At 41.2% G+C, this 25109-nt stretch overlaps 2 protein-coding genes across 2 annotated transcripts; one reads left to right on the top strand and one right to left on the bottom strand.

The window, feature by feature from the left end:
- Positions 1-225: 225 nt before the first annotated feature.
- Positions 226-11646, bottom strand: pold1 (polymerase (DNA directed), delta 1, catalytic subunit). The gene is made up of 27 exons (XM_038697503.1): positions 11500-11646; positions 10203-10391; positions 9430-9543; positions 8972-9112; positions 8624-8749; positions 8295-8463; positions 7696-7813; positions 7394-7523; positions 7105-7271; positions 6900-7004; positions 6563-6703; positions 6287-6397; positions 5987-6178; positions 5813-5901; positions 5587-5703; positions 5256-5369; positions 4822-4969; positions 3998-4093; positions 3510-3647; positions 2987-3162; positions 2451-2603; positions 2225-2327; positions 1978-2110; positions 1171-1284; positions 996-1048; positions 559-656; positions 226-476 (listed from the first exon to the last, which is right to left on the bottom strand). Exons 2-27 carry the CDS (start codon positions 10387-10389, stop codon positions 389-391), a joined length of 3321 nt encoding a protein of 1106 aa, XP_038553431.1. The 5' UTR covers positions 10390-10391; positions 11500-11646; the 3' UTR covers positions 226-388.
- A 2002-nt stretch (positions 11647-13648) lies between these two features.
- gys1 (glycogen synthase 1 (muscle)) lies at positions 13649-25102 on the top strand. Its single transcript, XM_038697432.1, has 16 exons — positions 13649-13795; positions 15969-16087; positions 16788-16969; positions 19799-19990; positions 20269-20454; positions 20675-20819; positions 21077-21194; positions 21429-21549; positions 21671-21777; positions 21966-22025; positions 22271-22463; positions 22799-22925; positions 23025-23120; positions 23213-23376; positions 23464-23544; positions 23685-25102. The coding sequence occupies exons 2-16, from the start codon at positions 15970-15972 to the stop codon at positions 23928-23930; spliced, it is 2136 nt and encodes a 711-aa protein (XP_038553360.1). The 5' UTR covers positions 13649-13795; position 15969; the 3' UTR covers positions 23931-25102.
- The last annotated feature ends 7 nt before the right edge of the window (positions 25103-25109 follow it).

Here is a 25109-nt window from a genome sequence, read left to right as displayed (position 1 = left end):
GTTTGACAGAGACAATAACACTGAAGAGGACGGCAGCAAACTTCCTCTTTTCATTTCCGTTGATCTGTACACTTTTGCTTTGATAAGACTTTGTAGATTCACACGTTGTAAACCTCTTTACACACAGTCACGTACACTTACCGTCTGATGTGTTTAACAGCAGTGTGGTTCAGCATCCTGTATGTACTGTACTTGATTTTTTTTTTTTTTCCAGCCCAAATGAAATAGACTTCTTTTTAATTTTATTTTACAAAAAAAACTCATTTAATTGATATTAGAAAACATAGAAATAGTGTGATATATATGTATTTTTACAAGCAGCAAAAAAAACAAGGGGAAAAAAAGTCCATCTCAAACGAGGCACATAAGGAAAAGGAGAGTGCGCCTCTCACCATCCAAAGCGCGACACCAGCTTGCTCTGGTCATCCAAATCTTTCTGGACCTTCTTCCTCATGTAAAAGATGGGGCAATCCCGGCTGCAGAGAAGTCAGGAGGGACAGTGTTACTGGACAGCCACTGTGTGCTCAGCTGTAGTAAACAGTTATAATCAATACATACCTGGTACAGAGCACATCCTCGTGGAGGGAGCCTTGACAACGCTGACACTGAGTCCACAGGCGAGAGAAACGCTCCTCCAGTGTGTTCATGTGAAAGATCTGTAATTAATAAACAACCAAGATGTTACTAACTCATTTGACATGTTTGTTATCAGAAATTAAGTCCTTAATTCTTACAATAGCAAATTAAAAACTGTGCTTACTGCACTAGTGACTTAAGAAAGATAGCAGCCCAAAAGTTAATGAGAAATGAGACTAATTTCATATTTAAACCTGTTATGAATACCCTGAGCTCCACTAGAGGGCAGTGGTGTGATTAATATACAGATATTGCTTAAAAATAAGAGAACCAAACTAAAATAAAAAATAAAAAACTCAACTTAGTCCTATTAGTAAAGAAAACCATCATATTAAAAAGACATCTGTCATCTTGCCTACCTCCTTTTGGTACAGTTCAGACTCCTTCTTCTTACAGAAATCGCACACAGCCGCTGCAATGACACACGTTAGACGTCACACATATGAAGCTCCCACTCAAAACAGTGGCACCCAACCTCGTTAAGTGGATATCAAATTAACAAAAAAAGAAAATCGTGATTTTCTGAGCACACACCGTCTGTCTTGAGCACAGCTTTGCAGCCGATACAGGTGCTCCTCTTCTGAGCAAATGCCATGAGACCTCCGATCTTCGAGGTCAACACAGTTTTACAGCGTGTGTGGTCACCCTCTGAAAGACACCAGAAAATCAAGCAACGTTAGGATTTAAAGCTTGTGAAGATACAATGACACTCATGTGTCATGTGTGTTAACTAACACTTGCTTTAGTTGTTACGATGTATGCACTGTTACATTTGACCCATTAGATTTCTGTATATGATACACAGACGGGCCATTCACACCTGGTGAGCTGACTGCACTGGATAGTGCTTGAGCACATGAAAGTAAAGGTGTAAATGCACCCAAGACACTTTGAGGATGGATTCGTTTTGTGAACGTGAACTCACGCACAGTTGAGTTAAACTCGATACAAACTATTAACAAAAATAACAGAAAAGGAGTACAAGTTATGAAGAAAGGTAGCACGCGGAAACGATTCCAGGTGGCCCTTAAGTTTCACATTAAATCGGTGCACCGCTGAAGAGAGGAAAACATGGGTGTATAATCCATGAAGGAAAACAATTATATTAATTACAATTATATAATATATTTGTTTAGTAATTTAAAGTTACACTTGAAAATATCAAGAATAATGACAGATGTCAAAAGTGATATCTTAAAGTTGTAAGGAACTAATCTACAGATTCCTCAACTCATCATTTCATAAATATGTAAATAAGCCACTGAGGATGATAAGAGTGTCAAGATCATTGCCTAAATTGTAATAAACAAGACTATGATGTGTGTGAGTTTGTAGACTTACTGAGCAGGATGCTCTCTGCCTTGCTCTCTCCCAGGATGGGCTCAAATATTCTCAGCAGCGGTTTGGACAGCTGCTGCTCCAGGTAGTATTGTGTGTCGATGGGAATGGTGTTCTCCAGAACATAGATCGGGTCCTAAAGCAACAAGTGGAGGGATCAGGATTATCATCGGGATTAAATATGTATTAAAAAGAAAAAAGGTTAACCGAGCATGCTTATTTACAGACAATCAAAAACAACACTACAGACCTCTGACTTCATGTATGCTGCTACTCCCTTTGCAGCCTTGATGATGACGTAAGGAACTCTGTCTCCAAGGTTGGGGGCGCTGCCGGCATCCCTTTTCCTCATTCTGTGAAACATCGGAATTAAAATTGTTAGTTTACCTACGTCACACACACAAACACACCCTCGCAAACATTTAACCTTGGAGTATGCTTTGAAGTAAGATGTCTCAGTGTCCGGTTAACCAGACCTCTCTGCCAGCTCCACGTGCGCCTGTTTGCCAGCGTACTCCTGGGCAGTGCGCGTTAGCTCCTTGGTGATGACCAGCTGGCTGATGTCGATGCGGTTGCACAGCAGGTCTGAGATCACTTCTTTAGCATGAGCCACAGCACCCTGAGGATCCCTGACAAAACATCACACCAGCTGTGATTACTTTCACAACAGATTCATAAAAGCTCATCATGGGGTTAATATTCAACCAGGCCATGAGACAGAAAGTGGGCTTTGGTTTTTACTTTTTGGGAAACAAAAAAATCAGATAAAATTGTTGGTTTAAAAAGGTAAGAAGTTCACGTTGTTTCATCAATTATTGTGTTTTATTCAGTATGTCCAAATGAAAGGGGAAATTATGAAAAAAAACATGAAATCACCAGAAGTCATAACAAAATTAATTGATAATGAATTATCAATTATATACAGTGTGTGTGTGTGTGTGTGTGTGTGTGTGTGTGTGTGTGTGTGTGTGTGTGTGTGTGTGTGTGTGTGTGTGTGTGTGTGTGTGTGTACCTGTCTATGAGGATTCTCTGCAGACAGGTGTTGATAAGGTTGGCCACCAGAGGGCAGTTGTCTCTGCGAACAGTCTCAATGCCTTTACAGTCCATCTTCTCATGCGTGTCTGCACTGGAGGAGAAATAGAGGCCTGCATAGCGCTTCTTATTGATCAGCAGGTATGGGTAGTACACCTGCGGAAGTGACAAAAACAAGCGCTCATTAGCTGAGAGGACGCTCAAACTCTCCAGGGGTCTCTACAATGTGAAACTGTCTGACTCTCAGAGGCAGACTTCGGCCAGAGGTACGTTTGCATGTCTATCTTATCCTGTCCAGTTTAAATCCTCAACTCTGTTTCAGCCAACAATTGTTCCTCTACATACTACACGAGGATATCAGTCATGGTGGTGTTAATTCTCTTCTACATGCTCCCGTTACTCCAGTACTCAGACGCCTCCACCCACTCAAACTATCCCGATTAAAATAGAATCACAGACACTGGGACAAGTGCTTCGATAAATCAAGAGGACACAAATAGTACCTTCTCAAACTCCAGTTTTATGGGCGGTGTGAAATGGGACGACACCCACTCTGCTGCCTCCTTCCCGATATCCATGGCCTCCCTCACTGTGGCCACTCCAAGCTTAACCATGACGGAGTCCGTGTCCCCATAAATTACCTTTAAATGACAAAAACAACATCAACACCACACACAAAGGGGGGTCCATCAGAAACATCACGTAGAAGGTTCCATACCTTTGGTCAACTCATGCACAGTATTTCTTGATATAAATAAGGCTTATGTGTTAACTAAACTAAAAGACTAAAAGAGGGGCAAAGAGGAAGAGTTGTAAATGCTCCGTACTTGTGTAGCGCCTTTCTAGTCTTCTCGACCACTCAAAGCGCTTTTACACTACATCTGCATTCACCAGTCACACACATTCATACACTGAGCCTAAGTGCTCAAACGGAAACTTTGGGTTGCGTTTGGGTCAGTAATGATGTGGCACAGGTACATGTGTTCCTCACCTTGGCGTCACCTTGGTAACCGTTGGAAATGGTGTACTTGGACTCCACCAGCTGTTTGGTTTGCTCTATCATCTGTCTTCCAAACCCAGTGACGCTCTAGATGAGGAAAAACAGGAAGCATTTAAAGAAGTTTATTACTAAATGATCTGTGGTGTTGGAATAAGCTTTCATTGTCATGAGTTTCAGTGCCTGGGAAAAAAATATGTGCCACTGAGTAAGGCGATTTATCCCAAAACTGCTGCAGAAGGCAGCATATGTCTTCTCAGCTCTCTGCATGGGTTAAAATATATGTCAACCTTCCACAAAACAGGAAGAAACATAGCCTGTCATGGTTCATTTTGACACCTACAGTAGGTCTTTGTGTTGAAATGTTCATATTTCGACTTGTTCTGTGGTTTTTATTTCAACATCAATCTTTGCTCTACATCTCTGTGCTCACATCGACTTCATCTGTGCAGAACAGTAGAAAGTGCAACAACAAGTCAACAAGGGACAACTTAATTTAGCATGAATGAAAAACAGTTGTGAAGGGCCAGAATTGCAAATTGCCATATGTTTAGAAATGGATTTTAACTAAAACAATACAATGAAGCAACTCTCCGTTTGGGTGTCTAAGTAGGTTCAGATTTTTGTTTAGAAAGTAGTTTTCTAATCCCGATGTACTGGGTAATAATTGTAAATTAAAGTATGTAAACATGTACAGTGAATTTACAACAACACATACTGTGCAGTCACTTGTATCACGTGTGAACAACAGAATTATCCCAAAGTCATTTTCAACAACGAAAAATTTGTTTTCTTTTCTGCCAAATCTGCAATCTCACCTGTGAGATCTCTAGGCAGGGCAGCTTGCCCACCTGGGCTCCTGTGAAGCCATAGACCGAGTTTGCACTAATTTTGAGAGCCAACTGTCGGCCGTCCAGCACCTGCCTCTTGAAAGGGTCAGTTTCCTTCTTTAGCTCTGTTTTGGCCCTGTGGACAGACAGAGAGACAAGCTGAGAAGGAAGCCACGTCTGATGGATCTGTTGTTACTCAAAAATAAATCATATCTAAATTGATTGAGTTTCATGTGTTTGTAAATCTGATCATCATTATTATAACATAAGCAAATACATGAAACACTACATGTGAATCGGAGGATCTGAAGTTTAATAGGTTTAGCAGCTAGTTACATTTTACGGAACCGTGGGACTGAAGCTACTGAACTGCTAACTTTCCACTCCAGTTCAGTTTGGTGATTTATTTGAAAAATCCAAACCTCTTCCTGGCAGACAGCAGATTCTCCAGGATCTCGGGTAGAAGTCCTTTCCTCACTGAGCTCTTCACAAACATATCACCAGTCGGCGTCTTGATGAAGTCTTCTGGTGAGAGGCTGAAGACACACAACCAATTCAGATATTAGTTCCTCATATTAATACTAGACAGAAACACAGTCGAGTGTTTGTCCAAGTGGGAAAGAGCAGACTGGGCGCTCTTGTAAGAGACATTTTTAATCTCAATGAGATTTTTCCTGGTTAAATAAAGGTTATACTAACTGACACAAAACAAAAGAATATTCTTTGAGGATTTTCAAGATAACCACTGCTCACCCCTGTCTTTCCTGTGAGCCCTTCTGCAGCAGGGTGGTGTAGCACAGATTGTGAGCCATCATAATGGACGGATACAAGGAGGAGAAATCCAGGGTGGCAATCGGAACGCTGTAATACCTTCACAGAGAAGAAGGTGGCGACAGTGAGGTGTATAAGAAGCTTGCACGTACAAAACCCATCAATATCAAGGGCAGAGAGGAGTCATAGAAACAGCAGCTGTACATACCCTTTCTCTGGCTCAATGACTGTCGCTCCGGTGTAGTCTTCTCCTCCTTCTGTCTTTACAACAGGCATGACCAGGTCCTGTTTCATGGCCTAAACACGTACAGGCACTTCAGTTTCCATCCTTAAATCCGCATGTACACATACAGTAACTGCCCCGTGTGTTTAACTTTGTTACCTGTCGCAGCAGCTGAGAGACGACTTTGATCTGCTGCCCTCTGGAGAGCAGGTAGGTGAGAGGAACACCTGTGACTCTGGCCATCTCCATGTAGTTAATCACACACATCAGCTTCTGCAGTAAGCGCAGCGGGAGATAGGCGTCTTTCAGGCAGTACACAGCCAAGCGGCGACGTGTCTGCTCGTTGCCGTTCTGTGATGGGAGGAGAAAAGGAGGAAGTATAGATGAGGAAAAACCCGTACATTTAAATATTGATAAATAGCGCCATTTGAATCTGCAGGTTTCTGGTTTGTGCTTTACCTGCAGATCAGTGATGATGGAGTGCTGCACATCCTCCTTCTGTTCCTGCAGGAAGTGGTAACTCACGGCGTTCAGTGTGTACGAACGCAGTTTATAGTCCCTGAGGAGAATCTGAGAGAAACACACCAATCAGTCTGTACTCAATGTACAGGGTCTTTTCCTGAAAACATTCTTAGCTAAACAATGCTCCACAACTAACTAACTAAGTAACTTGAATATTGCTGCTGTTGTTATGATGCACAGCAGTAGTCTGCTGTTGATGCAGTTGAAGCTGACCTGCAGTAGATCAAACTGAACCCGGCCCTCCATGTTAATGGTCTTGTTCTCTCGACGGCCCATCTGCTTGCTCTGGAAGTTTAGGTCTCGCAAGACTGACTTGATGCCTCGCACACGGCCAAGGTAGGGAAAGAGATTCACCTTAACACAACAGAACATTTCTTGAGTATAAGGGGGAAAGGGGAATGTCTTACTTCAAATTGAAACGAGAAAGTATTTGTACAACAAATTCATCTTCCAGAGGCAGTGCTTAAGTATTTATGTGCATTACTTTAATCTGGTGATTTCAGGACTAAGTACTGCATGGAGGAAGTAGACAAATGTGGCTCCAGCTAACCTTTAAAGCAGCTGCCCTGTTGAGCAAGTAGGGGAAGTCAAAGTTTTGGATGTTGTATCCAGTGATGATGTCTGGGTCCACGGTCCTCAAAAACTCTGCCCAACTCTGTTCAGAGAGACGTAAACAGACACAATGACAGATGATCAACGAAATGAGGAAAACATGTCAGAATGTTTGTTCTTCAGACTGACGCCAATGTGTGTACCTGTAGTAGCTGTTGCTCCTGTGTAAAGCACAATATCTGAGAGCCCACGATGCTGGCGCAGGACTGGAGGGTGAAGACGGTACGAATGAAGGGCTCTGTCTCGCCCTGCCGCTGCACCATAGACGCTATCTGAATCACAGGGTCTTTGTCTGCTTCTGGGAAGATTCCTGGAAAGAAAAGTTAACGTCAAACTCGGCATTTGCTTTTTTATCAAGTATGATCAGGACTCGTAGACAAAAAGTTGGGGTAATGCTGTATAAGAATGCCAGAGAGAAAGAAAGAAACCCACCTTTTCTTCCTGCACACTCAATGTCAAAGCTGAGGACCCTGAGCGGTGCGATCCTCTGCCAGTCTCCCTCTGCAGGGTGACTTATCAAATCTTTCCATCCCACATCCACCTCATACTGACACAAGGACACCTGAAGGACAAAAACAGGGAGAGAGACTTCATGAACACAGTTTGTAAAATCCTGACAGAAAAAAACAAAACGTATACGAAGTGAACTGCTGATTCATGTGGCGTCACAATCATTTATTCTAACGACAGGCCAAATTGTGTCACGTAACAGGTAAAGTGTGAACTAGCCCTACCTTTCCTGGGTACTGAGAATCCGTGTCCTCCACCATGCTCTTCTCTTCACGCACTTTGTACTTGCCTTTGGGAAGTTCGATCCAGCAGCATCCCACCACATCACTGTCCACCATAAACCTGACGACACAGAGAGGCTCATTAAGCTTCGCTACAAAATCCCCAGAGGTCTTTATTACACAAAACCACGTTTTCAAGACTAAAACTAGTGAGATTTCAATGGTGCCCCTGTAAATGTTCCTGTACTTGGACAAATAAAATATAATAATGCAATATTAAAACACTCCGAAGGCTCCAAAATTACTCAGAACTGTGAACAGCCTGTTTAGCCTGACCAAAGTAACACCCCAATCTGGTACATTCATATAACTGAAATAACAACATAAATGAGATGCAATTCACAAAAACAAATTGTAAAAAGAAGCTTGATGCTTCTATGTGACAAGATATCATATGACCTTTACCATTTCTATTAGGGCTGCACGATTTGCAGAAAAAGTCATTGTGATTATTGTGGACAATATTGCGATTCGATTTTAATGGAACAAATGGTACTATGAGTCTACTTGACCTAATTTCTATACAGCACAAACACACACACCTTATCTCAAAATCTATGTTGGCCTCATAGGATTGGTAACCCTGTATGGGGAAAGGTCCGAACTTGAAGCCCTGCTCCAGAAGTCTCTTTGCTGGGGCGATGAGACGAGGCATCGCCATGGTTATACGCAAAAAATCCAGACTGCGTTTCCCATGGTAGCCATACATGTCTGGAGGAAAGAGAAAATAAGAAGCATAGTCACTTAACTTTCTAACTTTGCGTGTAAATGAACTATTAAAGTTCACAATCATTTCATTACAACTCCTTTACACATTCAGATTCAGATTCAACAACACACACACGGGCATTTGCACATCACTTGTACTCACTCTCTTTGCGGGTGATGTCCACAGCCAACACTGTTATGGAGATGTTGTCCTTGTTGGATCGCATGTCCTTCAGGACAGCAGAGTTCAACTCTCTTTTAAATTCACCCAGGTAACTAGACGTGAACCCTTTCAAAGGAAGCAGAAAGAGGGAAACATTGTAGGATTTATAAGAATTCATTAAATGATCGTTTTCCCCAAAATCTAAAACCCTTCAGAAGTCAGAAATGTGCTCTACTGAGAGCATGTTTAATAGTAACCGACTGAAAGATATTGCACAGATGCAAATGTGTCATTAAAATACAAAGTGTTCATATTCAATGTATTGACAAAATAATGACAAGTACTCACCAGTCGGAGCAGGAACATAGAAGTAAGGTGCGAAACCGTGGATGTGGCAACACACACTGTTGCCACTGTCTGTCACCCCAAACATTCGAATGATCGGGACTTTTCCCTGTAACTGGCCGGGCATGCCAGCCACTCTTGCCCCTTCATAACAAAAAAGTGGAAACCAACTTAAATATCTTGTCTTCTCACATGCAGCAACAGCATTTGAGCAGGTGGATATGTTTTACACTCTTATTTAAATCCAAACAACAAAGAAGCCAAGACGCTAACACAACTGCGGTCTTATTATCTAATTGGTAAGGTCCACACTTCTGAGACTCATATCTGTGTGAAATATTTGTGAATACAGAACTGCTCTACATAAAATGATCTCTATCCTAAGTTGTTAACAACAGTAAATACCACCGCATTAAGTTATCTTGTTTGTGGCTTCAACCAAAGACCTCTTTGATAATTACCTAAATAATAGTCAAGATCAATCTGCTGAAACACCAGAGTGTCAGACGATGGGTCCAGAGAAGGTGCATTGGGCCGCCGCCAACGAGGGTTAAGGTCTGCTGAGAAGAGGTCACCTGCCGAAACAAGGAGGTAAGACAGAAGAAAAAACAAAGTGCATTATTTAATATGTCAATTGATATCGCTAAAAACTGTTTAAGTATAGTCAGATGTTGAACCAACACGGTAAGTGTAATTTCCTGGAATTATAGTTACCTAGTTATTGTTTGCACATACTTGCATTATTCACATTGCAAAACTATCCATCCATCCATTAATTAGCTATAGCCACTTATCCTTGAAGGTTGCACAGACAATCCCTGCAGCCAAAGCCAAGCATGCTTTGTTTACTCAAGGCATGACCGGATCACCAATTTAACTATACAGGACTGATTTGTTAAAGCTACCAGGCAAACAAATTACTCACCTTGAAATGAGAAAAATCATGCTGTAAAATAAACATGATTATTTTTCTACAGGTTCTGTGAAAAAAAATTGTGTCTGTAGGTGTGTTTGTTTAAGAAAATTATTAGCATCAGTATGTGACGTACAAACTTTACATAGGTTGGGTGCTATGTATATGCTTTTATACTTCAGTACATCAAATGGTTGATGAAGATGGTGTCATACCTAAAGCTTAACTGCATTATTTGAAACAGGCCTGAATGTCATTTACATAACTCTATAGTTTTATTCATGCCACAAATGATTGCATGTTTTTCTGTGCAACACTCACCTACGGGAATAACATCGTGACCTGCCTGCCCCTCCATCTCCTCCGACTCCATCTCTGCTTCCTCAAACATGGACAATTCTTCTTCAAACTGCGATGGACTGTCCTCCCATTCACCAGCTGTTTTACCCCGCTTGGCCTGGGACGCACCACCAATAGCAGGGCCACCATTGCGTCTTTTAAAATCCATGCCTGCAAGAAACATCGGCAGAAGAAAGCAAGCTGAGTATGATAGTTGTAAAACATATATTCAAAATGAGGCAGAACCATCCAATTTCAAATTTTTGGTACTAACTTAAGAGCTTATTATCACCTGCAATGAAAGCTAATATTTTGAGTGACATAACTAAATATGAAAGGTTAGACAGAACAGAAAAGAAACACTGTCTTAACTGTGCTTGTGTTAATGTTTTTTGTACCTTTAGGAGTATATTTTGCATATAGTGCATGTGTTTACAAACTGTGTGAGCTATGGTGGGATTACTGGGAATAATAATTTAAATATACAGTATAGATTAAATACAGTGTTGTCAGGGATATAAATGTACACACACACACACACGCTACAAGCTCAAGTGTGTTTTACATGGGACAGGATAGAGTGCAACAACAAAACGGGCAAAATAATCAGCATATGGGGGGGAAGTAACCTGGACAGGGTCAAGGGTAATGTAAAGATCAACACAGCGACAATGATATTCAACACACTTGAAACATTAAATCATGCTTTGTCGTTGATGTCATAGTGTGTATGTACGTTAATAAAATGCATGGCATGTGGTTGATAATAAGCACCAAGTAATGAGAGACAAGCTTCTGCTGCACATAATGTAGCCCATGTGCCTAGGCTAGCATGGATGTAAGCTGTGCCCCTCCTAACACCACACAACACATTATAACGTTATGCAGTTAGCATCAGTCTATGATCACAACTAACGTTAGGTAACTTTAGTTGGCTCCATTGTGTCTTCACAAGCATCTAACAGTTAAACGTTATTTCGGTTAACATAACAGCACTAATGTTGATAACGTATCCTCGAGTTAAAGCGGTACGTTCACATTTTGCAGTTCTCTGTAAGGCTTCATATATATTGACCTCAGCTTTGCAGCGGTGAGGTTTATGTGGAGTTGTGTTTCGTTTGTCACGAGCTAAAACAGCAGGCTAGCAAACGCGAGCGTAACACAGTCTCGCGCCAAAGCTGATCTTACCAAACCGTAGGCTCGATCTAACTGTGAACTCTGTCAAGACTCTGTCAAGACTTTTTGCGGCTGATTACGTTTTTACTGAAGTTATAAATACCTATCAACGGTACTTCTTGACAACAGCCCCTCGGTTGACAACAGCTCCCGCCACTCTTCTTCAATTCGTGAACTTTCACCGGCGAAAGCGCGGAAAATTTCCGTTTTGCTACTAGGCCAAATAGTAAAGTAATGGCCAATGACGACACTGTTAAGGCGGAAACGCGGCGGTTAATGAGGAGGAAGTTGAACGCGGCTCGACTATACCCAGTAGATGAAAGAGACCGTGTGTTCCCGGCGAAATGACGTCAGAATATGCGCAGTAGTGAGGGAGGGAGAAACGGTACAAGTCAATAAATGTCAACAAAAATCTGTGATTTGTTTTTATATTAACTATAAGAATAACAATTTATCCAAACTAAACCCATCTTTTATGTGTCTATTTTATTTATGGCATGAAATTATCGGAAGTTATACACTCATTCAACACACAAGAGGGAGGCAAACATCACGGAACAAACTGTTTTAGATCGGCTTTCAATACACTCTTGCGTTGACAGTGGCTATAAGTATATTATATTCTTATAATAGTGTACTTGTAATGTCATTGGGTTAAATTGTGAAGTTTATCTCTGGAACATTTTCTCTGTCCCTCTTAAATAAATAAATATTTTACTTTATATAAATAAATTTTATGTAAAATTAGATCATCTGGTTTTGGATTTTAATAATGATGCAGTAGTCTAAGTATAGGCCTAGTGAAGGTAGCACTGCTTCATTTTGCACCTATATGACTGCAGTCCTCTAGGTCATGTTTACATTGGGTAATGATGAACTCAGTGTGCAACCTTTTGGACAGAAGGTATAGACAGTATGCTATGGTCACAAAATTTCAAATGTATGTAGTCTAAAAAGCTTAAAATGGGATTTTTGTTTGTTCTGTATTCTGGAGTTGTCACTAAATAGTGTTGGTTAGTTTTTTTATTCAGGAAGTCTCATCTAAACCAAGATCTCTTTTGCGAGAGAGGCCTGAGAACAAATTACACAAACTCAGTCACACAAAACATCCATCACAGATGTGGACAAGCTAATTAAATCAACAACTTTTAAAAATATCAGCACCTTAGAGGAACATGCACCCCCAACTTCAGTTTTGGAGCTGCAAAGATTAGTCAACAGACTTACAATTGCTATATATGTCAGAGGTCGCACGCCTCTGGAGCCACTAGGGGTTAAGTGTCTTGCTCAGGGACAAGTTGGTGGATCTGTCACAGTGGGAGATTGAACCCGGGTCTCTCACATCATAGGCATGTATTTTATCCACTGCCCCATCACCACCCCACAATTAAGAGTTAATTATTCACATAATTTTTTAAGCAAAACGTATTGGATCTAGGTCCTCAAACGTGAGAATGTGCTTCTTTTCTCTTGCATGAAGACATTGAACATCTTTGGGTTTTGGTTTTTGGTCAGATAAAACAAAATATTTGATGACATAACTTGGGCTCAGAGACATCTTTCACTATGTCTGAGGTCTTTTACTGACCAAACAATAAATCAAGAAGTTAAGTCATACAATCAGAACATCAAATAAATCCATTTTCAGTCTTGCCTAGAGCAGACTGCAGACTTGATAAGAGGAACTTTAAGGCTAAAGTGTAATATAATCTAATGTCATGTCATGTTATTCCCTTTAAGCTCAACCAAAGATAATCAGGCCTATCAAGAGTGCATGGTGTGGGGTAGACAGGCAGCAGCTAGTGGAGTATAGCTAGGTTACTGTAAATCAGAGAGATATGTAGAGGGGTTGGGTGTCTTAATGTCACTGGTCACGTTGTATTCTAAAAAACTATGCCGCGACCCTTAGATGAGAATATAAATAACTCTCTCGCTATTCTTCCTCCTCATTGGAAAAAAAAGAAAAGTTGCCCGGTTGCCCATGACTCCCCTCTTTTGTATGGATGAGATAATTCACCAACCACTGCATCTCTCTTTAACTTCTGCTCAGCCTATTGCGTCTCTCTGCTGAGGAAAACGCCCAGTTCCCGGTGTGCTGCGCACAGAGGTAGAGACAAAGATGAGACCGGAGCCAATGGGAGTGAAGCTCATGAATAATGTGACAGCAGAGACCCCGTATTAGCCAAACCAACCATCTTCCTGCTTAGCAGGCTATGGGCGTCCTGTCCATGGTCCCGTCCCTCAAAATAAGAGCAAACGTACCAAACCAATGTGAATCGCTGACATTTAACTGAAGCATCCGCCCCCTTTTTTCTCACTGGCTTCCGTTTTTTTGGAGATTGAGTGCGACAGCTGTCAATGTGTAGCTCATCTTCGTGAAGTTCGGACAAAACCGAAGGGTGAGTAGACCTCTCTTTTATTTCTCTCTTTTATTTTCCGCAATGATAAAAATGAAACGCTTCCTCAATGGTCGGGTGCGCGCATCGGGACGCTGTGTCCTTTGCGCGTTTCTCCAGCTGGGTTACAGAAGAGTGTGTGCCTGATGTCACGTTCACAACTCATGACAAACCACAGATGATACATTCCGCAGCATGCATATTAAGCGGTGCTGTTGGTTTTTACGGCGCTTGTGGTCTTTGGACGAGCAGGTGAGCCTGCCGTGCATAAACCAGACCTGTAGGCCCACTGGACAGTACAAATCCAAATATAGGCTTAAGTTTATGGCATTGTCAGGATCAAGATGGTGAATGACTGTCTATGTAATTGTCAGTAGTCCATTATAAAGAACCCGCAAGGATTGAGGTTCCCAGAGAGAGAGAGAGCCCGAGGGAATCCCAGGGGGTCCCTGAAGAAATGAGCTTCAGCTCAGTGGTATTTACTTCCTTCCTCCATATTATATGAAACTTTATATCTCCTCTCAGTTGACTCTTAAAATTAACCTCCACTCAGATTTGTGTTATGCTTCTTGTTGCTTCTCTCTGCTGTTAGAACTTCAAAGTGCAGATTAATGTATTTACATTTTGACAGTACATGGTTGTTTTCAATAATTTTGCTGCAGAGGGGACGTTTCTCTGTTTTTACCTTAAATCTGAGTTTAAAACGTTTGCAGAGCAGCTTGATGTTGTGTGATGTAACATCACAACTAGTTTGGAAGCCAATCAGGCTCATTATGCAACTTACAAAAGTGTGATGTGGAACAGTTTAAACCTATAGCGCATAGAGGGCCTACCCTGAGAATGGACTTTACATTGAAGTAGGGTCATCTTGGCTCCAGCAGTTAATCTTTTGAAATGGAAAAATAGTTGCAGATTCATAGATTCTAGGACATGTCTGGGGTTGATCCTAAACTTCTATTTAAAGTGGTCTGATGTGAATATTTGAGGTGTTTGGATAGTATTGGACTGACACTTGACACAGGTCATTATCTTATAAGTCCCTTTTTTGTCCACTGCTATCAGTAGCTTGAGCTCATCCTTAGTGTAGATTGAATTTCTGGTGAGCAGTGTAAAAGCATAAAAGTTTTGTAAAGGATCGTTGTACAGGTGGAAGAGTGTTTCCCCTCTGTCTATGTGTAACTTGCTGTGGTGGATAATTCTGTGTTTTTTTCATGTCTCAACTTCACACTATTACAACATTTCACAAAAGCATGTCAGCAAGCGCCACAGTGCAAACGGCTGGATCAAGTTTGTACCTGATCCGTGCCCTTGCCTTTGCCTTGCTCCACCGCTGCATCCTTTCTCACGACTTCCCCTCCTTTATTTATGCTTTTACAATGACTCCATTGCTAATGGTAAAACTAATGGATAGTTAAACGTCCTCTGTTGCAGTAGGATGCATTGACAGAGTTAGGGCCTTTTATGGTGCATGTCTGGTGTAGTAACCCAGGTAAGATAAAAATTTCACAGATAAAAACGAATAGATGTAGCGTGTGATATGCCATAACTGTAGTTAGTAGTAGCAGCCAGAAGAAGCCCTTTGACTATCTCAGATTCTCTGCAGAGCAAATACTGTTGATAAACAATCACACACGCACATACACACGTATCTTGGCTCCCTGTTACTCAATATACCACTCCAGTGTTGTGTGTTTGATCAGGGTTTCCAAAGGTTAAGCCAGAAAAATGTTTGACTACAAATTGGATTGTCAGAATTCCACCGGAGAGAATGAGGATTGTTAAAACTGTAAAAGCATTGACAGAGGCAGTTTTTATGTCACAGTAGTATAACGTAATAGTGTTGTGAAATAGGATGTGTGTTTCATTGATGACACGCTAGTTTCTTGCAGGTGTGTGTGTGTGTGTGTGTGTGTGTGTGTGTGTGTGTGTGGAAATGTTGGTCAAGAGAAAGTTTAATTGTTTAATAAATGAGTCATTAACCAGAGAAAGTTACATTGATTAATTAGAAAAGAAATCCTTCCATTTCGAATCTCAAGGTTGATGTTAGATTACTGAATTTCTTTGGAAACATGTAAAAGTCTTTTTTCTAAATGTGAATTGCTCACACATCAAGATACATTTGGTACATAAGTTCAATAAGTGACAGTCGTGTGTGTGTGTGTGTGTGTTTACCCAGCATGCCGCTGGCTCGCAGCCTTTCTGTCACGTCCCTGTCAGGACTGGAGGAGTGGGACGAGGAGTTTGATTTGGAGGATGCTGTTCTTTTTGAAATTGCGTGGGAGGTCGCTAACAAAGGCAAGTATTCCTGTGTGTGTGTGTGTGCACTTTTACTTTGTAAAGTTTGTTACTTTGTTGTGGTGTCCGAACAATAATGCTGCGATGATGTTTTGAGAGGAAACCCGCTTGATACTGTTACAAGCTCTGCAGCAGCTTGGAGAGTGATCCAGCCTGATGGCCACTCTGTCTCTCTGTACATCAAACACAGCTTATATAGGACATGTGTAGGTATCTGTTAGGTACCATAGCAGGGTTTGAGTCTGCAAAATAAAAGGTCAAACCCATAGAAGGGTACAGTACTATGTGGTAACAAAACAAGGGGTTAGTGGTCAAATTCTATAGAAGGGTTCAGTCCCTACATAACCACCAATCACTGATCTCCCCTTAGGAGGTCACTGACCCTCTGTCCTGCTGCTACAGTGCTATTTTGAACTGTTATGAGTCACATGCACAAATATTGGATACCACATTGTAAAGTTTGTTACTTTGTAAAGTTTGTGAAAATAAATGGTATACATATAAACACTGAATGAAGATACATGACAGAAAATGTTCATGTCTGATCCTGTTTATATACACAGATTATTCTCTTGAAGGAAATTTGAGTTGTAAGAGACAAATATCATCATTATGCCTCAGATATATCAGGTTGAATCACATTGTATCTTTGTCTCGACTTTATTTACGTACGTGCGGCATGTTTGCTGCATGTGTGAAGTTGGAGGCATCTACACTGTCATCCAGACCAAAGCCCGTCTGACCTCAGAGGAATGGGGGGAGAACTATTTCCTGGTGGGGCCCTACGTGGAGAGCAACGTGCGCACTCAGGTGGAGCTGATAGAGCCCACCAACCCCGCGCTAAAGAGAACCATTGACAAGATGAACTCCAGTGGGTGTAAGGTACTACCGCACGTACACAGCAAACACACATGCCTCTGAGTTAAATTTGTATGTTCCACTCAAGGACAGTCAAGAGTCAGATTTTGCCTGTATGAGTGGTGAATGTGCAGTTAGTGATAATCCATAGCCCCTTATCCTTCTGTCCCTGACCACGTTTCTAAACACTGTGACATTTACTAGCAAAGGTTAGAGGTTGTATTAATGTATCTCTGTGTCTCTCTATCTCCCCCCTCTCTCTGAAAAACACACTCCAGAAATAGATGACTGTCTGTGACTGTGTGTGTGATACATTTAAAGCCTTGTGCTGTGTCACTCTGGGAGTGCTGTGGCATCATGGGTCAAGGCCAGGAATGGTAGCGGTACTATTTTAAAGGGATAGTGCAGCCTTTTTGGCCTCTCAGGTTTACCTAGAATCGCGCAACCTTTAAGTTAACAGACCAGCACCAGATCACAGTCAGTCAGTTTGGCTGAAAACCATAGACTGTGAAACATGGACGTAGTCTCTATGACATCTCCCATAGGTTTCTGACAAACTATCAATGTGGTGGTTCCAGCCATTGCCCCCTTAACAGGGCCTGACTCTGGCTAATCCAAAAATGGGTGAAGAGGTGGAGCTGAGGTGGGCTAAATGAAGCCTGATCGCTGAACCAGCTAGCGGCTAGCCACCTTAGAGGGCTCCCACATGTCACTCAAAGCAGCAACGTCCTTAATTATGCATAACTTTGCATAACCTTAATATAATTTAAACAGATGAGTTATATAAACATTCACCCTCCCGCACAGTTGTCATGAAGGGGAAAATTAACTATAGAGACCAAAACCAGACTGTAAACATGTCTTTATTTATGTCCTGTTTTAGTACATTAAACTAATTCCCATATTCTAGGTTAGTCGTGCTTGAAGTGACATTCTTTATTGTGATTCTGTGACAGCAAGACAAACTTCATCAAGGTTAATTTTGGATTGTGTGCAATGGTGTTGAAGTGGGGGGACTGATTACCCAGGGCCCCAATGGGGGGAGGGTCCTTGAAAAGTTTGTTTTTGTTTGCAGTGTTTTATTTCTAAGCAAGTAGTTTCTTAATAACTAAGTTAAAATGGCTATATAGCTAAATAGTGGAGACCCTGAGACCCCCCTCACCTCTTCCAACAGAAGAAAATGGTTTAGTCTGCCCCGCACTAGGATTCATCTCTAAAGGGACTAATCTAGCTGAGTGTGTGATGCTGAGTATAAACATGCCTGTCCCCATTGGGGCCCTGGGTCTATCCCCAAGAAAGGGAAATCAAGGTACCAAAAAAGAAAAGAAAGAAACAAAAGACTAAGAATCAAAGTGAAGGAAAACAACTGCCAACTAATTTTTTTTCAAAAGAAAGGTGAGCACAATCACAACTAGCAGTTAAAGAATGGTTTAAGCTAATATCAAGAGTTTAGATTGAAGGCAGGAATCTAACTTGATGCATATTTGCATATTAGGCCAGAACATAAATTATCATCAGCATCATAAATTTAAACTTTCTAAAGTTGTAATCATTTTGCTTTTAGCCCCTTTTTTGCCTACATGCCTTTGAACCACTAATTTACACCATGGGCTTGGACACAAAGATTGATTGTACTGAAATTATACAAATGGCAATGTAAAGGCTATCGTTTATTTGAAAGCTGATTTGTTTTTGTCTTCTTGTTTCTGCAAATGAAACATGACTCTATTTAAGTCTTGTTCAGCTGTCTTTTATTCTCCTGTAAAATAAGCATTTTCTCAATGTAGGGGTATGACAACTATGGTATTTTTGGGGGGGGGGTTTCAACGTTGTCTTATACCATCGGAATGTTAAATGCTTCAATAAACATGAATAAAATAATGTTTTTTATAAGCATGATACTTAACCATAGTAAAGTAATTGTAGGATACAGTGTGTTGAGAAAAGAGGGTTGAAATATGTTGAGATTTAAAACTGTGCAGACTTGGGCACAAATCAGAGTATTATTACTCATGTGTCATTTAGACTGGGGACGCTGGGGACATGTCCCTACCACATTTTGAAATGGCTGATTTTGTCCCCATCACTTTTTGAAAGCATTTGTTAAAAATGTTCTGAAAAATAGCTTGCACCAAGAAATGATCAAATGAGACAAATGAAAATGCTTGAAGAAAGGTTTATTTGCACTATAAGAAAACATGCTGTGCTATGTAAATAGAAACAAAAATAAAACAGAAACAAATGTGTATCGTACAAAAACAGTAACAAGACCAAAAAAAACAAGCTTTTATATAATATTCTTTTATATGTTCAATGCTCCAATTTTCTGAGAGAGGACCACCAGACCCCCCTGCTCATACATTTCAGCATTTCTTCAAAATAGTGTTCTTCTTCAAAATCTTCTTGTCTTGTTCTCGTGCATCGTTACATCTCATGTTCCTGCTCGACACCCTATGCTACAATTATTGTTACTAGTCCTATTGCTATTATTGCTGATATTATTAACATTATGATTATTATCATTAACACTACTATTATTATATAATATAATATTTTTCATTCAGTCTATAGCAACATCACCTTCACTGTCTGTACCTCTGTGTGTATATTGTGTAGGCTGCCTCCCTCCCTTCTCTCTCTCCTTCCATCCCTCTCTTTCTTTCTCTCTGAGATAACTGTTGTTGTGATTTGGCGCGATATAAATAAAATAGAATTGAAGTTTATACTTCTTTGCTAGTGACAAATCTTTTAAACTATTTAAGGAGGGGAAAAATACGCCCTCTTCCATGGGTGGTTTGTGGCATAAAGAAATACATTTTTCTCTCTTTCATCCTTTTCGCCATTTCCCCTCAGGTCTACTTTGGGCGGTGGCTTATCGAGGGCAGTCCCTATGTTGTTCTGATTGACGTCGCGTTCACCGCCTGGTCTCTGGACAGCTGGAAGAGTGAGTTGTGGGAACTCTGTGACATCGGCGTGCCGTGGTTCGACCGTGAGGCCAACGATGCCGTGCTGTTTGGCTTCCTGACGGCCTGGCTGCTGGGAGAGGTCAGCAGCTCACAGAACCAAAGTGACCAGAATTTCTATAAAAATTCAACGTAAAAGGTTTCAGCTGTGTTGTGTCAAAGGTAGAGGTGGAATACTGCGTGTTTATGTGCAGAAAGAAGACTGATTATCTGTAGGTCCTTGAAAAGTCAGAAAAGGTCTAATAAGATATATATTTTAATAATCTTGAAATGGGAAAACCCTTGAAGATGTTATGTTTGAATGCATCTTGGTGTGTATGTGTGCAGTCCATATTGACCCTGTTTTCTTGCAAATCACAGTACGCAGCCCAGAGTGAGGAGCCTCCACACATTGTAGCCCATTTCCATGAGTGGTTGGCCGGCCTGGGCCTGGTGTTGTGTAGACATAGACAGCTGCCCGTTGCGACCATCTTCACCACTCACGCCACACTGCTGGGACGATACCTGTGTGCTGGAAATGTGGACTTCTATAACAAGCTTGCAGAGGTGTGTGTTTGTACATTTTATTACACAGGAATGTCATAAAACAAACACAAATTGATAGAAAGAGGCCATTAAACGGTCTCAGATTCTTCTGTAGATAAATTGAATACAAATACATAATCAGACAGATTGATTTTATTGGTAAAAATGCTAATGGATTTAGTATTCAACAAGCTATTTACATCATTGTACTCTCTCTCTCTGTCCTGTTTGTCTCATTCAGTTCAACGTGGATAAGGAAGCAGGCGATAGACAGATCTACCACCGCTATTGTTTGGAGCGGGCGGCTGCTCATTGTGCCCATGTTTTTACTACTGTGTCACAGATCACAGCCATTGAGGCAGAGCATCTGCTCAAGAGGAAACCAGGTGTGTGGAGGTGAACTGATGTGTGAAATTCAGAAACTTCCTTCATGGTTCACTCCATTCTCACTTACCACTGGCCGGGCAAGCAGGTCTGATGGATCTGATGTATTTTTCACTGCTTTCTTACTGAATGTTTCAGTGTAGCATCATTTTAATTACCACAGTTAGCTACCCAGCTAATTATAAACTTAACTAAAGTTTAAGTGACCTCTCTGTCTGTTTACTTATGTTTTGCATTTAATCTCTCCCGTCACACCCAGACATTGTCACTCCCAACGGGCTCAATGTGAAGAAATTCTCAGCCGTGCACGAGTTTCAAAACCTCCACGCTCAGAGTAAGAATCGGATTCAGGAGTTCGTCAGGGGGCACTTTTACGGGTACGACGGAGAGACCCCACAGCACACATTTCAACATTCACAGCACAGTCAAAAATTGAAATAAGAGTTCTCTTGCTAGTTACATGCCTTTTTATCAAGTGATCAAAAAGTCAAATTCTGAATTAGTTTTAAGTACATATTAAAAAATTATGATAATCCAATGTGTACATTTCATGTGCCACACTCAAGCAGGTCTTGTGGCTGATTGTGGTTTGTGTTTGGTTTGACCACCAGGCACCTTGACTTCAACCTGGACAAGTGTTTGTTCCTCTTCATCGCTGGCAGGTATGAGTTCTCCAACAAAGGAGCTGACATCTTCTTGGAAGCTTTAGCCAGACTCAACTACCTACTGAGAGTAAGTGTGTTTTGGTGTAGTTGTGTCAACAGATGTGTTTCTGTGCGTGTGTGAGAAGGAGGAAGGTGAATCCTATGTATAAAATGTGACCCAATATTCCTGTATGCTCTGCTTGTTGCAGGTCAATCACAGTGACGTGACCGTCATTGCGTTCTTCATAATGCCAGCTCGGACAAACAACTTCAACGTGGAAACCTTGAAGGGCCAAGCGGTCAGGAAACAGCTTTGGTGAGGTTTCTCTGTATGTAAACACTGAGATGAAGTAACTAACTAAACTAACTAACTAAAAGTGTACAGCCAAAGTGCTATACTCATCCATACCGAGACACATCTTGATTGTCTTCACCTTCGGACACTGTGGTTTAAAAGTGTTCTTAATATTGTTCTTGTATTCTCTATATTTCTGTCCATGACAGGGATACTGCTCAGACGGTGAAGGAACGCTTCGGAAAGAAACTTTATGAGTCACTTCTAGTGTAAGTAAAAGACTGTGGGATAAAAAAGATTGAGTAAGAAACACCTTTTTTAAAAAATTTTTTCTTACTCTCTTCTTTAAAGTCTGAAGTTAAGTTTCCCTTCACACCTGGATATTCTTAGATTCTAATAATTTACAATACGAGACTTGGTGTTGTCATTTCTACATATACACATCAGTCAAATAAGGTCCCAGATGATCAGGCTTATCATTTCACATGTTTTAAAACAAGCTTGTTTTCATTAGTGGGCAGCTGCCAGATGTGTCGAAGATGGTGGACAAGGAGGATTTCACCATAATGAAGCGTGCCATCTTTGCGACTCAGAGACAATGCCAGCCTCCGATCTGCACCCATAACATGCTGGAGGACAGCAGCGACCCCATCCTTAACTGTGTCCGCCGTATCGGCCTTTTCAACAGCTCTGCTGACCGTGTCAAGGTATGTCAGTTATCGGTAGTCCAGAAACAGCCTAAGCCACAAAAAAACATATTTATTGTATGTGTTGTTATTTAGCCAGGGTTTAGTCAAGCTCACATACATGCTGTTTTTAACACCACTTGGGAGGCGTTCTAAATGTATCCAATAATGCATTAAATGTGTAGGTGAGAAGAAGCTGTGCCACCTGGTACATTACTACCTGTTCAGGACTTCACATGATTTGAGTTTCTGCTGTGATTATCATTAAACACCGTTGGCTGCTCACATGGTAAATAGTCCATGAATATATCTGGCTCTGATACTAAATGGTTTCTCTTCTTCTTCTTTTTCTTTAGATTATCTTCCATCCTGAGTTCCTTTCGTCCACCTCTCCTCTTCTTCCAATGGATTACGAGGAGTTTGTAAGAGGCTGCCACCTCGGCGTCTTCCCCTCTTACTATGAGCCTTGGGGCTACACACCAGGTATGAGTCATGCATGCTGGCAAGGTGTATTAATGTGTACAAATGTATTGTATAATATTAAAATGTTGATTGGGGGCCTTCGATTTCTGTCACCGTCAGCTGAGTGCACAGTCATGGGAATTCCATCAATCTCAACCAACCTGTCAGGTTTTGGATGTTTCATGGAGGAACACATAGCAGACCCCTCAGCATATGGTGTGTTACTCATACATAATCTCTTATATACTATGTGACTCCCAAAGTTTATCTTTAAATGGATAGATAACTGTTGCTGTTTGTTTCTGCAGGTATTTACATCCTGGACCGGCGGTTTCGAGGGGTGGACGAGTCGTGTAACCAGCTCACTTCTTTCCTGTTTCAGTTCTGCAAGCAGAGCCGGCGCCAGCGGATCATCCAGAGGAACCGAACTGAGCGTCTGAGCGAACTCTTGGACTGGAGATACCTTGGCAGGGTGAGTTTCCAAACCCAAGGACTAAATTTTGTTCATGTGACAACTTCAACATGAGTTAATGTTTTGTTTGTTTGTTTTCTGCACTAGTATTATATATCAGCCCGCCACATGGCCCTGGCTAAAGCCTTCCCTGACTCCTACATGTATGAACTTCATGAGCCCACCTCAGTAAGTTAACTTCTTCAGCTTTCACCTTTTTTGTTGTTTTATGTTATGTAATGTTATTAATTGCCTTCATGGAGGTAAAATCTTTAAACCTCCTCCACCCACTGATTGAGATTCTGATGCCTCTTGGTTCTCGTCTTCAGACCTCGGGCTTCCGGTACCCACGACCGGCCTCTGTGCCACCATCTCCATCTCTGTCCCGCCACTCCTCCCCCCACCACAGTGAGGCTGAGGACAACGATGAAGACGAACGCTATGACGAGGACCTGGAGGCAGAAAAGGACCGGGTGAACATCCGCCAGCCCCATGCCCTGCCATTCAAAAACAAGTCTTCTGCTGTCCAGGCGACCAATGGAAACGGCGATGGTGTCGCAAGCGTGAAAAACTGAGAAATGCACACACATAAAAACATACAGTAAATGCTAAACCTCACTAGTGAAACATTATCTGTGGCAGTTGTTAAAGTCATCCATGTACTCACAAACTTCATAAAGGAGTGCAGCTGTGTGAATGCGAGTGATAAATTTAATATTGGCTTGTTGTGAAAAATTGCATCACTGTGTCTTCCCAACCGTACCTCAGAATTCTTAAAAATATCATGTCAATGTCAGTTTGATATGTTGTGGTATCATTTCAGTTACACCAGCAGTGCAACCACTTTGCTTTGTGGAGTAAATGCAGCAGCTAGAAAGGGCTAAATGACAGCTCAACATGGAAAACCAATCAGGATTGCTGGATTTTGTAGTGTACTAACACTGGACAACATAGGTGTAAAGCATTGAAAATAAGTATTAGGATTATTATGAGTCTCTGGAGGAATTTTATACTTGATTCAAAGGTGGGTCAGAGCAGGGAAAACAACATAACCCTCCTTTTTACCAGTTTGCCATCTTTACACATTCAAAGCAGGAACAGGTATTTTCCTGGTTTCAAAAGAGACCGTGTCAGTTGTTGTGAGTAGCCACAAAGAGCACCTTTTCTTTTCACTTGTTTTGCTTAAATGTGTGGTGATGGTTCCGTGCTTCAAACTCATCTGTAGCATTTACCTTCTTTCTTTCAAATGCCTTGTTTACTACACAGCATCCCAGGATGGAAATTAAATATAGAACACACACAAGCACAAATCCAAATAGCATCAGAAAACAAAGTGCAGTCATTTTGAGAATAATGCTGCGTGTGTGTTCATTTTCTTTCTGCGCCTTATTGTATCACAGCCTTTCAGTGACCCATACAACCTCACACTCCTTTTTACCGGTGTGTGTGTGTGTGTGGAGATTATTATTCATGGGTTTCCCTGTTTCAGCAAGTATTTATTTGTGAAAGGAATAGAGTTGGGTCAGATAAGAGAAAAGGGGGCTGTTCCTGAGATGGCAACCATGTTTTCAGGTGAAGGACATAAGAAAAACAGCTGGAAAGCGAGCTAGAGTACGTCTTGACTATTTGTCTGTTGTGGAAGATGGTTTTAACAGGCACATACTCACACTGCCTGTAAGAGTTTTATCATTTGTTACAATCCTACACCAGATGAACTTATAATAAAGTTTAAATATATATATATCTACATATTA

The sequence above is a fragment of the Micropterus salmoides genome, unplaced genomic scaffold (genome assembly GCF_014851395.1).
Source record: "Micropterus salmoides isolate LMB-PRFRI ecotype aquatic unplaced genomic scaffold, ASM1485139v1 Ms_hic_scaffold_10, whole genome shotgun sequence".
Classification (NCBI taxonomy): domain Eukaryota; kingdom Metazoa; phylum Chordata; class Actinopteri; order Centrarchiformes; family Centrarchidae; genus Micropterus; species Micropterus salmoides.
This window is presented reverse-complemented; position numbering and strand designations above follow the sequence as displayed.

Coding starts and splice junctions, on each gene's coding strand:
- pold1 (XM_038697503.1), bottom strand. CDS start 10,389: ATGGATTTTAAAAGACGCAATGGTGGCCCTGCTATTGGTGGTGCGTCC. Junction 8,750..8,971: donor CTATGTTCCTGCTCCGACTG/GTGAGTACTTGT, acceptor TTCCTTTGAAAG/GGTTCACGTCTAGTTACCTG. Junction 5,370..5,586: donor GGCTCACAGGAAAGACAGGG/GTGAGCAGTGGT, acceptor GTGTGTCTTCAG/CCTCTCACCAGAAGACTTCA.
- gys1 (XM_038697432.1), top strand. CDS start 15,970: ATGCCGCTGGCTCGCAGCCTTTCTGTCACGTCCCTGTCAGGACTGGAG. Junction 16,970..19,798: donor TGAACTCCAGTGGGTGTAAG/GTACTACCGCAC, acceptor ATTTCCCCTCAG/GTCTACTTTGGGCGGTGGCT. Junction 21,550..21,670: donor GACTCAACTACCTACTGAGA/GTAAGTGTGTTT, acceptor TGCTTGTTGCAG/GTCAATCACAGTGACGTGAC.